The following is a 15,920-nucleotide window of genomic DNA, read 5'->3' on the forward strand; positions in this document are numbered from 1 at the left end:
CCTCCCAGTGCCCTGTCCAAAAGGGTATCCTAAATCTCCAAATGGCTTGTGCAGCTCAGACACTTTCCTGGAAAAAGTGTAAGGCCCACAAGTTAGGGCAAATATTTTCTCATGGAATCTAACATCTGCATCAGGAATGGAAGTCAGTATCACTTCATTCCAAAAGTAGTTCAGATGCTTTCAGACAATGAGAGTTCATATTCCATTACGTGTGACCACACTGGGAGCTTGGTGAAGCCCTTACCCCTGCCAGTTCCTTCCAGGTCAGAAAGTTTGGTGCCATATTTAGAAGTCACCCAGACACCAATTAATTCTCTGTCAGCCAGCAGTATCACTTGTGTTCCCACTTTGGATGCCTGGTCCTTCCACTTGTACCCAATCAGTCTACCACCCTAACTCTCTCAGACAGCACTCCACCTTGGCCAGCCACTTTTACCCACACACCACTTAGCCGCTTCTCTCAGTCATCCTCAGTGCTTTGTGCAACTTAGGTCACCGTCACTGAATGTCAATCACGATATGGCTTAAGTTAGTGCTCCCCAAAGATGACAAGATATGGCTCCTCACTGTCTAGAAAGTACAGTACATAGCTGCAGAATACTTCAATAAGTAGTTGGGAACTAGAGGCAAATATTACTCGGTAGCAGAGACCTTAATTGGGAAGGGGAACTTAATTCTCATGATCTAGCCTTTTAAATAAGCACACAAGATGGAAATGGTTTCCTGACAGCTCGACAAGCCTTTAGAATTCCAAGAAGTTAGCTTCAAAAGCTCACTCCACCATCGAGATTCTGAATTTTTCCCTCTCACACAATTAATTTTGCCTGCCTACCTCGCTTCTGGGAGCGGCCACATGGTTCCATCTACTCTTTGGATATTCCACTCTTGAAAATTGGATTTGTTTGAAGACACTTTTAAATGTGTAGCTGCTTCTGAACAACAGATGTGCAAACTACAACCCACCCTTATTCCCCATCCTGGTAAAAACAGTGGGTGCTGGATTCAGGGCAGGATTTCCAGAATGGGTGCTCTGGCTGAGCATTTAAACATTAAAGTATGTTTACTCTGGTAATTCATAATTTACAGCTTCATGTACATTGAACATTTGAATGTCATAATGGTTATGTTGTGAATATGCAAGGAAACATAAGTATAAAAGAGATGCGCGTGTTTGGCTGGGGGTAGCAGGTGGAGGAGGAAGGTGGGTGAAGAGAAAATGGGCACGAGAGCCAAGCAACAATAGAAATGATATTTTTTAGATCAAACACTAAATGGTGTAAGTTAATATTCTTTGTCAGTTTTCAAAACCAGATTCAAGTTCAAGTCAACAAACAAAAACAGAAGTTGATGGCAAAGCTTAACAGGTCTTGCAGTGTCTGTGACAAGAAATCAAGAGTTAAAGTTTCAGGTCCGGTGACCCTTCCTAGGAACTGAAACATTAACTTTTGATTTTGCTTCACAGATGCTGCCAGACCTGCTGAGCTTTTCAAGCAAATTCTGTTTTTGTTTCTGATTTACACCATCCACAGTTCTGTTTTTATTCAAGTTAGAACATAGAACAATACAGTGCAGAACAGGCCCCTCGGCCCTCGATGCTGCGCCAACCTGTGAACTAATCTAAGTGCATCCCCCTACACTATCCCATCATCATCCATGTGCTTATCCAAGGATTATTTAAATCTCCCTAATGCAAATGAGTTAACTACATTGGCAGGCAAGGCATTCCACACCCTTACCACTGAGTAACGAACCTGCCTCTGACATCAGTCTTAAAACTATTACCTCTCGTACAAGCTGACGTCATCAACCTAGGAAAAAGACTTTCACTGTCTGCCCTATCAAATCCTCTGATCATCTTGTATGTCTCTATCAAATCCCCTCTTAGCCTTCTTCTTTCCAATAAGAACAGACCCAAGTGTCTCAGCCTTTCCTCATAACATCTTCCTTCCAGAACAGGCAACATCCCGGTAAATCTCCTCTACACCTTTTGCAATGCTTCCACATCCTTCCTGTAATGGGCGACCAGAATTGTACACAATATTCCAAGTGTGGCCACACCAGCGTTTTGTATTGTTGCAGCATAACATTACAGTTCCGGAACTCAATCCCTCTGCCAATAAGACCTAACACACTGTATGCCTTCTTAACAGCACTATCAACCTGGGTGGCAACTTTCAGGGCTCTATGCACATGGACTCCAAGATCCCTCTGCACATCCACACTACCGAGAATCTTTCTATTGACCCAGTATTCTGCCTTCCTATTATTCTTCCCAAAGTGAATCATCTCACATTTAGCTGCATTGAACTCCATTTGCCACCTCTCAGCTCCATTCTGCAGTTTATCCAAGTCCCCCTGCAACATTCTTCCACACTGTCCACTACTCACTGACTTTAGTGTCATCTGCAAACTTACTAACCCATCCACCTGTGCTTGCATCCAAGTCATTAATAAAATTGACAAACAGCAGTGGTCCCAAAACAGATCCTTGTGGCACACCACTAGTAACCAGACTGAATATTTTCCATCGACCACCACTCGCTGCCTTCCTTCAGAAAGCCAGTTTCTAATCCAAACTGCTAAATCAACCTCAATCCCATGCCTCTGCATTTTCTTCAACAGCCTACCACATGGAACCTTATCAAAGGCTATACTGAAGTCCATGTACACAACGCCAGCTGCCCTATCCTCATCCACATGCCTGGTCACCTTCGCAAAAAACTCAATGAGGTTTGTGAGACATGACCTGCCCTTGACGAAACCATGTTGACTATCTAAAATCAAATTGTTGCTTTTTGTTGCTTTTCACGCAGAGTGATAGCAGATCAAAGACTTTCGTATCAATATTTAAGCTCTTCTGTGGAATGAGTTTGTATAACTTACGACACCTAGTAGTGCAAACAAATCTCAATTAGCTTTCAGGATGGCTTGCTGATTCGTTCACACTAAGACGGTACTGAGCTTAAGAAGACTATGAACTACTGACTGCCCTTAAACACTACCTAGAAACCTCATTGAAAAGTACATGTGAAAACTGGTGAAAATTCTGGGCTCAGCTACAATCTCCCATAGCTTCACTCACGAAGGTATCAACAAGCTTTACAAGTGGGGAAGATGGAGAAGGATAATTGCCCTCATGATGGTTGACCTATGAAAAGGAGGAGAGTAGATGATGCATGAAGATTTGTTACTGAGATTGAAGAAGTTCTCTCCCTTACCATTGTTAGCTACACTTATAGTCAGAACCTAAACAGTCAGCTATTCAAAACTTTTATCAAAAATGCAAAGCCATTCTGTCAACAACTGTAATCCAACTGACAAAGACCTATGTACTATTTGAATGTAGACGACCATAAAAAGCAACCACTTCTAAAGCTTGTTGATACCATAGTGAGTGAAGCTACGGGAGGTTGTAGCTGAGCCCAGAATTTTCACACCAGTTTTCATGTGTGTACTTTCAGTGAGGTTTCTAGGTAGTGTTTAAGGGCAATCAGTAGTTCATAGTCTTCATTAGCTCAGCACCTTCTTAGCGTGAATGAATCAGCAAGTCATCCTGAAAGCTAATTGAGATTTTCTTTGCACTGTTGTGTGTGACAATAAGTTATACAAACCCATTGTAATAATAGTTCTTACAACTTTTGAAGCATATTAGCAAATGTTGGCATGAAATTATATTAATTTACTAACCATTATTTTATCAGGACACCGCCATGGATAGGATAAATAGACAAAGTCTTTTCCCTGGGGTGGGGGAATCCAGAACTAGAGAGCATAGGTTTAGGGTGAGAGGGGAAAGTTATAAGAGAGACCCAAGGGGCAACCTTTTCAAGCAGAGGGTGGTATGTGCATGGAATGAGATGCCAGAAAAAATAATGGAGGCTAGAAGAATTGTAATATTTAAAAGGCATCTGGATGATTATATGAATAGGAAGAGTTTGGAGGGATATGGGTCAGCTGCTGGCAGGTGGGATTAGATTGGGCTGGGGTATCTGGTCAGCATGGACAAGTTGGATCAAAGGGTCTGTTTCCGTGCTGTACATCTCTATGACTCTATATGTTCCACGCCTTAACAGTTATCATGGTTATCTTCCACTCATCTCTAATATCATGATTGGGATCAAACTAGCATGTATTGTCCTGTGCACACATCCATATTTGGATAAAACAGACCACATTGAGGAGGACATAGAATTTTAATTAGTAATAGGTTAAAGAATTATGGGAAGTGGACAGAAAGCTGGAGTTGAGGCAGAGATGAGATCAGTCAAGATTATATTAAATACCAAGATCCGACTTGAAAGGCTGAATGCCTACTAAAGCTTCTAGTTATGTTCATTCCTTGTGTTCTCAGACTGTCAAATTCAGAATTTTGGAAAATGGGAATGAAATATGAGTCCAACTTGGAAGAAATTGCTTTCTGTAACAACAAGCAAATAAACTGTTTCTTTCTGATGGTCACTGGAAGATACATAGGTGAGAACTTACATGCTCACTTAAAGGGCATCACAATGAGAGCGCAAGTAAACAAGTTTCACTTTCTAAATTTACTTGCTAGGGCAGACTAATCTGAAAATTTCTACATGCCACTTGCTGTGGAGTAACTGTAAAGAGTGTCATAAAATCTATTATTCTAACTTGTTCTGCAATAATTAAAAATGGCACAGAAGTGCATATAAGAGAACATTGAAAGATTAGACTAGACTCTCTACAGTGTGGAAACAGACCCTTCCGTCCAAGTAGCCCACACCGACCCACCCAGACCCATTTCCCTCTGACTAATGTATCTAATACGATGGGCAATTTAGCATGGCCAATTCACCTGACCTGCACATCTTTGGACGGTTGGAGGAAACCGGAGCACCCGGAGGAAACCCACGCAGACACGGGGAGAACGTGCAAACTCCACACAGTCGCCAGAGGCTGGAATTGAACCAGGATCCCTGGTGCTGTGAGGCAGCAGCACTAACCACTGAGCCACCATGCCACCCCAAAAGGCATCCACCTATATGAAAATGCATATGTGGTTTTCCTGTTATTACAGCTATAAATCTTACTCCACCCCAAAATTGTGCTATTTTATTCATTTCAGGATTTATTTTATTTAATGAGAGATCAAGAGAAATAAAAGGTCATTAAAGGTGAGCAAAAATTTCACTGACCTTATTTTCTAGAATAATTAACTTTTTCAGAAATATGCAATGTCTCATTCAGTCTAAACTGTGTAGTAATGTATTTTGTTTAGAAGCATCAAGTTTAAATAATGACAGAGCATTTATTTTTGCCGCCAAGGATTAGATAAAGTAAATGCAAAGAAATTCCTGATGAATGGGGAGTCCAGAACCAGGGGTCATAGTTTAAGGATACAGCTTAGCATATTTAAGATAAAGATGAGAAGAAACTTGATGACTCAAAGTGGTGAGCCTGTGAAACTCTTATCACAGAGAATGTTTGAGGGCAAAACAATGAATGCTTTCAAGGTAGAGTTAGATGTAGTCCTTGGGGCTAAAAGAATCAAAGGTTGTCGAAGAAAGTGCTAAGTTGGTTAATCAGCTGTGATCATATTGAATGGCAGCGTGAACTTGAAGGACTGAACAGTCGACTCCTGCTCCTATTTCTGATGTTGCTCCAGAATTTTATTTCATTTATTGACCATTCTGTCGAAGAACTTCCTGAAATTACTCAAGTTCTGCCAATGAACCGGCATCCTTCTGGTAATCGTAGGTTAATCTTGATCAACCTTTCAATATGCTACCTTGTATGCTCCTTTACATCAATCTATCAGCTGCCCTTTAGAACTGAAAGCCCAAAACTTTTCCAAATTGGTAATTATAGTCCTTCTCTAAATTGGTGCTGGGATTGGAGTTCAATTCAGGGAGCAGCACTAGGTGTAGTTCTGAAGGTATGATTGACAATACATGGTTTGTTTGGTACATAATCATTAAGCATTGTTTGTTTAAGTTATTCCTATTTCAGTGACTGGCTAGGCTGAATTGATAAAGTACTTCCATTTTCTGTTACTCTTACACCATTCAACTACATTAATTAATTTAGTTTGTAATGGGTTAAAGGCTTATGAAGAATAGGCAGGAAAGTGAGTTGAGGCTAAGTTGAGATCAGCAAAGTTTATTTTAAATGGCAGAGTAGGTGCAAAAGGATGAATTGCTTACACCTGTGTGCATTACATTGCAGTTGTTCATATTACATTGTGTGTCATGGTTTTTCCATTTTGATTGTTATTTATAGTTTTCAAATTACCACACATTGCCAAACTAGGAGGGCCAGTTAATCATTGCCAGTCGTACAGCACACAATCAGATCCTTCAGTCCAACTTGTCATACCAGCCAAGTTTCCCCACACTGAACTAGCCCTACTTGCCTGCATTTGGCCCATATCCCTCCCCTCAACCTTTCCTGTTCATGTACCATCCAAATGTCAATTAAATGTTGTAACTGTATCTGGATCTGCCACTTCCTCTGGCAGTTCATTCCACGTACTAACCATCTCTGTCAAAAAGCTACATCTCCGATCCCCTCAACATCTTTCTTCTCTCTCCTTAAAAATATGCCTCCCTATGTTTGAACCCCAAGGGAAGAGATCTTTGCTGTTCACCTTATCGATGCCCCTCATGAGCTTAAGCAGCAGCTGGAGCCGAAACTGTGGCTAGCCTACTTCTGGAAGTGGTCACCTTATCGGTTAAGGATGTAGAGGGAAGGAGTGCCTACCTGGCAACTGAGGATGAACAAGTTGGGTCTGCTCGCGTGCTGTACGTCTCTATGACTTTATGACAAGACACTTATTCCTGGCATCACAAGGTACTTTGTACAGAAACAGGAAGAACAGATTTTTAAAAAGTTTATCCATTAACTCACAGGATGTGGGTGTCATTGGATAAGCCAGCATTTATTGCCCATTCTTAACTGCATAAATGGCAGTTAAGAGTCAACCACATTGGTGAGAGTCTGGAGTCGCACATAGTCCAGACCATGTAAGGATGGCAGTTTCCTTCCATAAGGATCATTAGTGAACCAGGAGTGTTTCCCCAATCAACAATGGATTTGTGGTCATCATTAGACTTTTAATTAGAGATTTGCATTGAATTCAAATTTTATCATCTGCTGTTGAGATTTGAGCCCAGGTCTCTAGACCAATACCTGGTTTTCTGGATTAAGTCAAGCAATGTCATTAGGTCATGCCTCCCCAGCATGTGAACATATGGCTGAGGGATGCAGTACAAGGAATGTTTTTGGATCCCTCAGAAACTGTGACCAGTTCTATGGGATATCTTCCAGTGCTTTGGTCAGGATTTAAACTAATTTAGTAAGTGGTTGGGAAACAGGACATAACATTAAAAAGGGTAAATGATATGCACAAAGAATTGGCAGGGACAGATAGAATTACAGTAACAAAACTGTTGGTATAAGATGGGTGGGGGTTGGTTAGTTCACTGGGCTGGCGTCTGATGCAGAGCGATACCAACAGTGTGGGTTCAATTCCTTCATTGGCTGAGGTTACATGAAGGTTCCACCTGCACTACCTCTCCTCTAGACTGCGTTGTAGTGACTCCCCAGGTTAAATCAATCCAAGAACAGTCGACAATCTAACTACCTCCTCTTGACATTCAATGGTGTTATCATCACTCAATCCCCCACTTCTAATATTCTTGGGGTTGCTACTCGTGTTCATATTTCTTAAGTCTTAAGTGGTCTTGGCCAGACTGTTAATTTTGCTTCTATACTCTGAAAACAATTCCACAACTATTTGTGAATTAGATCCAAAGCTGACTATTTTCATTTTTTTAGCTGGGCGTATCCTGGTATATGGGCCGAATAAATTGATAATGTTCATTTTAGTTCCATGACATCAGAAAATCTCCCGGTAGCTGTGCAGAACTCTACCTATTGCTGTAAAGTTATGACCAAGATGTTCAAACTGACTGACAGACCTAGTCTGACACATTGAATTAAGCTTAATATTTACCAACATGATGGAACCTAGATTTTAAAAACAAAACAAAAACTTAATCATTCATGGGATGTGGATGTCATTGGTTAGACCACCATTTCTTGCCTATTTGCCTTTGATGTACCATCTCCTGCCTCTCACCTCCCCTTGCAGGCATACAATCTTCTGGGAGAAGCAAATAGAATATACTAACTTAGGACAAATCTTGGAAGTTACTCTGATAGTTTGGCATTGCTTATTTAGTCAAGAATCAATTTATGTAATTATTCAAATATAAAAAATGACATCAAATATTTCAGGTAATATATAAAATTAGATCTTCCCCCACTCCCACCCAATTCCCTGTATTAAATTGAATAAAGATCTCTTCAAATCTCACATCTGAAAGACACTGGGACTGACCTGCTGTAAACTGTGTGTGGAAGGTGTAAAGAAAATGAACAAGATTATAACTCTGATTAGCAATCTATAGAGCTTTCCTCATTTATTCAAATTCTCCATGGAAGCCTGAAGTAAACCAGAATATTATATAATAATTGAACAAAGTTTTTGGTATTACTAATCAACTTGAGGTCAGCATAGATAGCTGGAGCATCAAAACAAATTAGACTGAACAGAAAAGTCAGTAAAATAATACTCTGATAAGACATGAAGGCACTGCATTAGGAAAACAAACTCAAATCAAAAATAGAGGAATGTCCCAATTTTACTCCTTGTATAGCAAACAGGCTTTTGTTGGTTATGAGTTAGGAGTTAACATAACCTGGGAGTCTACACAACGTTAGACTAGAATTCAACAGAGCAGAGAGAAAGATTCTTAATTTGAAATGTGAAAAAAAAGAAAGGACAGAGACCATGCCCAAAAATTATGATATCCATGGGTTCAAAAGAATTCCAATTTGCACACAGAAGATTTATTTTAATCAAGTGTTTAGATGTATGACCACAAATCTGGGGCAGGTGGGATTTGATCCTAGACTTACTGGCCCAAAGCACATTATCGCTGTGCTGAGAGACCCCTAGATTTACACTTGGATGCTCACTGACTTAAGAAGAAACTACATTTGAAAATATAAAGGGCAGATAATCTAAATATGTACAAAAAAAAAATTCTTTCCAGTTCTGTAATACACAAAGTGCTCAGGATTTTATGTTTTTGGTAAGAATGAAAGAAAGGGTGGACCAGCTACTTGTACCTTTTAAAAAGGTGACACTGGCATTTTTCTTTGTCTGTTTTGCTGCATGCACATGATGGAGGTGGAGCTTGGACCAACATCTCATTGGTCAGTCATCACCTCAGCTTCCCCAGGAATGATAACCTGCGTTGAACAAACTTTGCTTGCAGGAGTCAGATTGAAAATATGACAACATTTCATTCCTTTTTCAGTTCACTGGTATTTCTCTCGGATGTTTCTTATCCCTTTCCAAAGAATTATTCAAAGTCGTCACTACTTCTCAATTTTTTGTTTTATTGAATTGCTGGTCATAGAATCATAGAATCATTATAACATGGAAAGAAGCCATTTGGCTCACACCAACCCTCTGAACAGCATCCCACCCAGATCCAACTGCCCCACCTTAACATCGTAACCCCACATTTACCATGGCTAACCCACCTAACCTGCACATCATTAGACTGTGGGAGGAAACCAAGGCATCCAGAGGAAACGCATGCAGACATGGACAGAATGTGCATTCTCTGCACAGACAGTCACCCAAGGCTGGAATCAAACCCAGGTCCTGGTGTTGAGAGGCAGCAGTGTTAACCACTGAGCTACCTTGTATAGCCTTATAAAGGTCTGCCCCAGAGACAGTGAGTGAAAAGTAATATTCCCTCCAACATTGTAATTACTGGATCTTACACATTGTATTACAATAAAGATGTCAAAGAATTATCACATCTGTTCCAGATGGAACAAAACCAAGAACCCTCAAGAAATTGTTTACTCATAGAATCTCTTCATAGAATCCCTACGGTGTGCAAACAGGCTATTTGGCCCAACAAGTCCATTACCGACCCTCTGAAGAGTATCCCACCCTTACCCTATTATACTACAATTCCCCTGACTAATGCATCTACACGTCCCTGAACACTATGGGCAATTTAGCTTGGCCAATTCACCTAATCTGCACAGTTTTGGACTGTGGGAGGAAACTGGAGTACATGAAGAAACCCATACAGACACGGGGAGAATGTGCAAACTCCTCACAGACGGTCACCTGAGGCTGGAATCAAATCTGGGTTCCTGGCGCTGTGAGGCAGCAGTGCTAACCACTTGTGATTTCAAGAGTTAATTTGTTCTACTGACCTGCAAGAAATTGAAAGCCCAAGGGGTAAGGTGATGTGTTTTTGTTTTATAGGTGGAATGAGAGAGGTTTACATGGCCCATTTTCTTGCTATTCAGGGATGATTTACATTTTCATCCAGAAATCAATAAGAACATTACAGTTGAAATTTGACTACTCCCCTATAGTTACAAAAAGGATTTGCAACAGATTTGACCATTAAGAGATGATTTGCATTACATTGTCTCTGGAGGTGAGGTGATCACTGAATTGTATCTTGAGTGGCATGTGATTGTGAGGGAGTGACTGGGGGTTGTCTTGTGGGCATTACTGTGATATAAAGATTTGGTATAAAGGAAAGACTGTTTCTTTTGTTTGGAGAGGGCTTTGCCACGACCCCGTAAGCCCCGAGAGATGTGTGTTAAAGGTTTGTCCAAAGCTTGTACTGTGTGGTCCTTAATAAAACTTAGTTGCGTGTTCACAGAAGTTGGCATTTGCAGCTGCATCAAGTGTGTGAGGATCTCAGGGAAAAAAAAAAGAACTTGACACACTGAGCCACCATGCTGCCCATTTATTAGGCAAAATATTGATTAAGTTTCCACTACTGAAACTGCTAATTCATAATGAAGTGTTATACCATAGCCAAATGCAACACTCCAGAATCACACAAGTGATATGCTTCACCAATGATTTTAAATTCGCTTCAGCAGGCATTTCAAATCATGACAAACCAGGGGAACAGCTATCTAAGGAACAGTACAAAACTGAGGGGAATCAGCACTTGTAGAAGAGATAGGAAGAAAATTGCACAAAATCTAAATGAAGCAAACATGAATAATTTATTCTAACATACACATTTTCTCATGCCAAAATGCTGTTAAGACACAAATTATCTTAATATGTCTATTTAGAAAGTTTACTATTTTATTATGGATAACTTGTACTTGCAATCAGGATCACTTTCAGTCAACCTTGTTCAAAAGTATTTTAAGGGCTCTGCATATTTTCACAGCACATTATGTTTGCCAATCTCAAATAGTAGTACACTTAAATTTACAATATTACATCAAACCAGTTCGTAAGTTATCTTGCTCCTTTAGGAGCTCAAATATTACACAAAGACAATTTAATAAAAAAATATGGTTGGTATGACCTGGACTGTTATCTCTTGCAGTCATCTGCATCACTAGAGCCATCTGCTGACGTTCCGATAGGGGATACCCAATAAGTATGCCGCCAAGTGTGGTTTTGCAAACGGGAACAGTTTTTTTGTTTCCAGGCTCCTTTTTCATTTTCTTTTTTTCAGGACCTTCCTTTTCTGAAATATGTGTTTTAAAAAATTTACATTTTATTAGAACATTGATTTCTAAAAGTTTGCATGTGACTTGTTCAGTTCATCTGGCTACAATAATTAATGCATGATCGATAAAACGCAATGGATGAAAATAAAATTCAAATTTACCAGTCCCATAGAGTTTACCTTTGTCTTGATTGGATTAAAAAGGAAGTTATTCTTGTGTACATAGTGTGTCTGGGTCAAACCCTTTCTGGAGTACTGCATTCAGTTTTGGATGTTGTACCTTAAGAAAACTATACTGATCTTGGAGAAGATCTGGTGTAGATTCACCAAAGTTTTATGGTTAAGAAGGTGAGAATGAGGACAGGTCGAATAAATATGTCTTGTATCCCCTTGGATATTGAAGAACATCAATTGCTTGAAGCACTTAAGATGTTTAAAAGGATTTCATTCAGAGGAATTATTTCCTGTAATGTGGAAATCAAAAAAGTGGGGAGACAACTAGCCTAGGTCTAATTTTAAAATTAAGATGGTAATCAGGAAGCACACTGTTCACACAAGGGTAGTAAAAATTTCTGTCTCCCAAACAAAAAGGCTGAAATACTGGTAGAATTGGCATCTTCAAGATTAAAAATTAACAGATTTTGTTCAGCAAGGGTTTCAAGGGATTTGCAACTAAGGCAGGCAAATGGATTTAAAGGTACAGATCAAATGTGACTTAACTGAAAGGTAAACCGGTTCAAGAGCCTGAGTGGGCTCATCCAATCCTAAACTATGCCAATGTCAATGCAAATCAATAGAACAGATACAGTAAACTACCAAAAGGTTAAATGAATATCCTGTTGATCATCTCTTTTCCCCTGTGGGAAGATGCCTGGTCTACACTTAGCACTTGTCTCACAGTCCACTGTGTAAAAGAATACAGGAACAGGCTCATGTCCCATCACTCCCTATTACAGCATTATTGAGAAGGCCCATGATCAATACATAGTTTAGGATTGTGGCTCCTGAATAATCTTAGCTCGCACCATGATTTGAATAGCTTGCAGAATAGATGACAACACGACAGGATTTAAGATATCTTCCCAAAATATTTAGACAAAGAAACACATCTAATTCATGTACAAGTTACTTACAATACAAAGTTCAGATTAATCAATAGGTCATAATTAATTTTTAGATCTACAAAAAGATGTCTTACAGCATTTCACAAACTTCTATTTCAGCTTTAGAACCTTCAAGGAAAATTAAACTAAAAAATGTTATAAACTATATCAGCTTATATATCATTAAGTTTACAGGACATGTATATTAATTTTGAAAGTGTAAAATGGAATTAAAATCAGGTACAACACAGCTCAATAATGTCTCAATCTAACTCATTTTTAATTTCCAATTCAATTTTTAGAACCTGCAGCTTAAGTCACAAAACAAAGCATATGTCAATTAGTTTCAAAAAGTTATATTTTCAATTATTTAAAAAATCAGAAAATTCACAGCAATCCACTACTGGAATCAAACACAATGATACTTTCAATTACATCACTGAGACAAAATATTTGAAATCATTTCCCAGTTTAGACCATTTTAATGATCACTAGTTTATGAATAATCTACGTCATGACCAAGAAACATTCCTGAATTTTTTCCTATTTAAATTTATCAAATTCTCTCTTGGGTATTTAGTTAATTGGTCTTGGGTAAACAGAAGTATGGCAAAGTTTTATTATCCATAAATACTTATTTGAGGTAGAACTTAGATTTTAGGGATGGTAGTATAACAATGACAAGTAGGATAACTTGGACATCAGTAAATTTGCAGACGGGAACGCATAGAGCTTGAGCTAAATTATCTCTCCTGCAGAATAGAAAATGTGGCTGAGATAGATAAGACAGCTGGTACTGTGATTAACTGAATTCTTGTAGACACAATAGATCCTTGGATTAGTACTGTATTACATGACCCCGAATAGAACATTAATTGTATCACTTGACTTTAGGCGTGTCTAAGCTAAAAACAGTAAATTAAGGTTACCATGGATACAGAAATATGGTGTAAGAATAAAGAAACTTTAAAAGAGATGCAGCCTAGGGGGACTGGTTAGCTCAGTTGCTGGAGGGCTGGTTTACAGTGTGCAATTCTCATACTGGTTGTGGTTACCATGAAGGTTCTTCCTCTCAACCTTGCCCCTCATCTAAGGCATCGTGACTCTTGGGTTAAACTACTATTAGTCTCATCTCTCTCATTAGAGAGAGTAGCCCTACGATTCTCTTGCCTATAGCAACTTTACATTTACCATCTCTACAACAAAATGAAGCATTGCAGCTTCGGTCATTTCTTAGATAAGCAGAATAGCACAGAGTGACCAAAATAGATACACTAAAGAAAGTGGCACAAAAAGATAGTATACTGGTATAAGGTGGCCAGCTGAAACAGTATAAGCTTAGGGTGTTCAAGTTCTGCTGAGCACTTGGTTATACACAAATATAAAGCTTTGCAGCACCTTCATGAGTGATGATTGATAAACTGACAAGATAAGTCAGAAATCACTCCTTGTACTCACAAAGCATTAAAGATTACTGAAAATAGATTCTAACAAATTTAGCTGAAGCAGCTATATTCTTAATCAATTTAGTTTCCAGAGTAGATCCATCAGTTAGACCAGAAGAGTTGATTTTGCAGTTTATGTAGAACAAAAACATGTTAAGTAGCAATTGGGACTGACCATAGTCGGCTGTCAGACACCAGAGAATCCTGTCAGACCGCAGCACACTGTGCACTGATTAAGGAATTGGAAAGGTATGCAGTCACAAACATCAAATAGTAATAAAACTAGAATTAGAATTTTTTTCCCAAGGCAACAGTTATTTGCAGAATGGGGAAGAGAAGCTTTCACAAAAGTTAACAGCATTTACCCGAATATGTCCTATAAGATGGTATTAATCGTTCTCCCCAAGTTTCACTTGAGTGTCCTGGATCTGAATCTAAAGACCAAGAGAAATGGAAAATGCAAAGTAAGAAAAATATTTAACATTTTAAGTATGTTGTTAGCAAAGTATGTCCTTTCAATATACGAGTGCAATGAGGAATTTCTACCATGATTGCAGTCCATTCAAAAAAAATATTTCCTTGAAGATCTTGAATTTTTTTTTGAGGTTTAAAGTGCAGACAGCACAAACACTACAAACTTTTAAAGCTTAAGTGTTATCAGAGATTGTCCCCTGCAACACTTCACCAAAGAGAGCTTCAGTAATTTGTGGAACTAAATCATGTTAATCAACACTGATCAAAGAGTGCAGGCATGACAGGCTGAATGGTCTCCCTCTACACCATAACCCCTTCTGAAATGGAGTAAAATGTACTTCTCTAAAAGCCATCTCTGACTCGTCCCTTCCTCTTTGACTTCTTTGTTTGCATTTCTGGGGAAGGCAGGCTATCAACCAAAATCCAATTAGTCTACCTACCCTCACACTTACTGTGACCACACTCCTACACACCCTACTTCCTGCAAAGGATTCTACTTCATTCTTCCAGTTTCTTGAACTCTGTCACATATCCAAAGATGCCACCTTCAACCAGGGCACCTCCGACATTACTTCCTTTTATACCTGACCCGGCACAGTGGTCGACGGTGCAGGGTAACCACGCAACATCTAATCCATTTCCTGCATTATTTCCCTCAATTCCTTCTCCACGAACATGTCCAATTTGTGTCTTGTTTATTTCACTATCCCCCAAGGGGATCCATTTCTAGTTCTCTTTCACCTCAATTAGCAACCTTTTGCACTCCACCTTTACACTTTGCTACCCTTGCTCATCTGTCTGTCAAAAGTATAAAAGCTTTCCTTTTCCAGTTGTGAAGAGTCATATCTGACTGGAAACGTGAACTGACGTTAGAGATGCTGCTGACCTGTTGTGTTTCTGCAGAATGTTTTGTATTTGTCATAGATTGAATTCACTTGCCAAACAAGAATCTAAACTATCGGGGGTAAATAGGAATGTGGATTTCGAAACAAACAGGATCAGCTATGATCTTATTGAATGGCTAAGCAGACATGAAGCAGCTGAAAAAGTACCCAAGAGGAGCTGAGATTCATTTACAATCTGTAATCTCATGGCTTGGCATATTCACCACTCTATTAACAGCAAGCTGGGAACCAATAAAATTGCAGAAGGGCATGCCAGGAGAAGCACCAGACATACCTAAAAGCTAGGTGTTAACCTGGTGAAGCTACAACACACGAGGAAGCAACATGTAATAAGAGACAGATACTCAAAGGAAGTGATCCTGCAACTCAAAGGAAGTGATCCTGTGGGCGGCACGGTGGCACAGTGGTTAGCACTGCTGCCTCACAGCGCCAGAGACCCGGGTT

The 15,920-nt window shown here is 39.4% G+C and overlaps 1 protein-coding gene across 1 annotated transcript in view; it reads right to left on the reverse strand.

Moving 5' to 3' along the window:
* ankrd12 (ankyrin repeat domain 12) overlaps window positions 1–14,551 on the reverse strand; it is a 45,378-nt gene extending 30,827 nt beyond the window's left edge. The window contains exons 1-2 of the mRNA XM_043687768.1: window positions 14,463–14,551; window positions 11,403–11,567 (exon numbers count right to left, since the gene is read on the reverse strand). Coding sequence (XP_043543703.1) covers window positions 11,403–11,541 — 139 coding nt within the window. The 5' untranslated portion in view covers window positions 11,542–11,567; window positions 14,463–14,551. The remainder of the gene's footprint in view (window positions 1–11,402; window positions 11,568–14,462) is intronic.
* Between the last annotated feature and the right edge of the window lie 1,369 nt (window positions 14,552–15,920).

The sequence above is a fragment of the Chiloscyllium plagiosum genome, chromosome 4, assembly GCF_004010195.1.
Source record: "Chiloscyllium plagiosum isolate BGI_BamShark_2017 chromosome 4, ASM401019v2, whole genome shotgun sequence".
In the NCBI taxonomy this organism is placed as follows: domain Eukaryota; kingdom Metazoa; phylum Chordata; class Chondrichthyes; order Orectolobiformes; family Hemiscylliidae; genus Chiloscyllium; species Chiloscyllium plagiosum.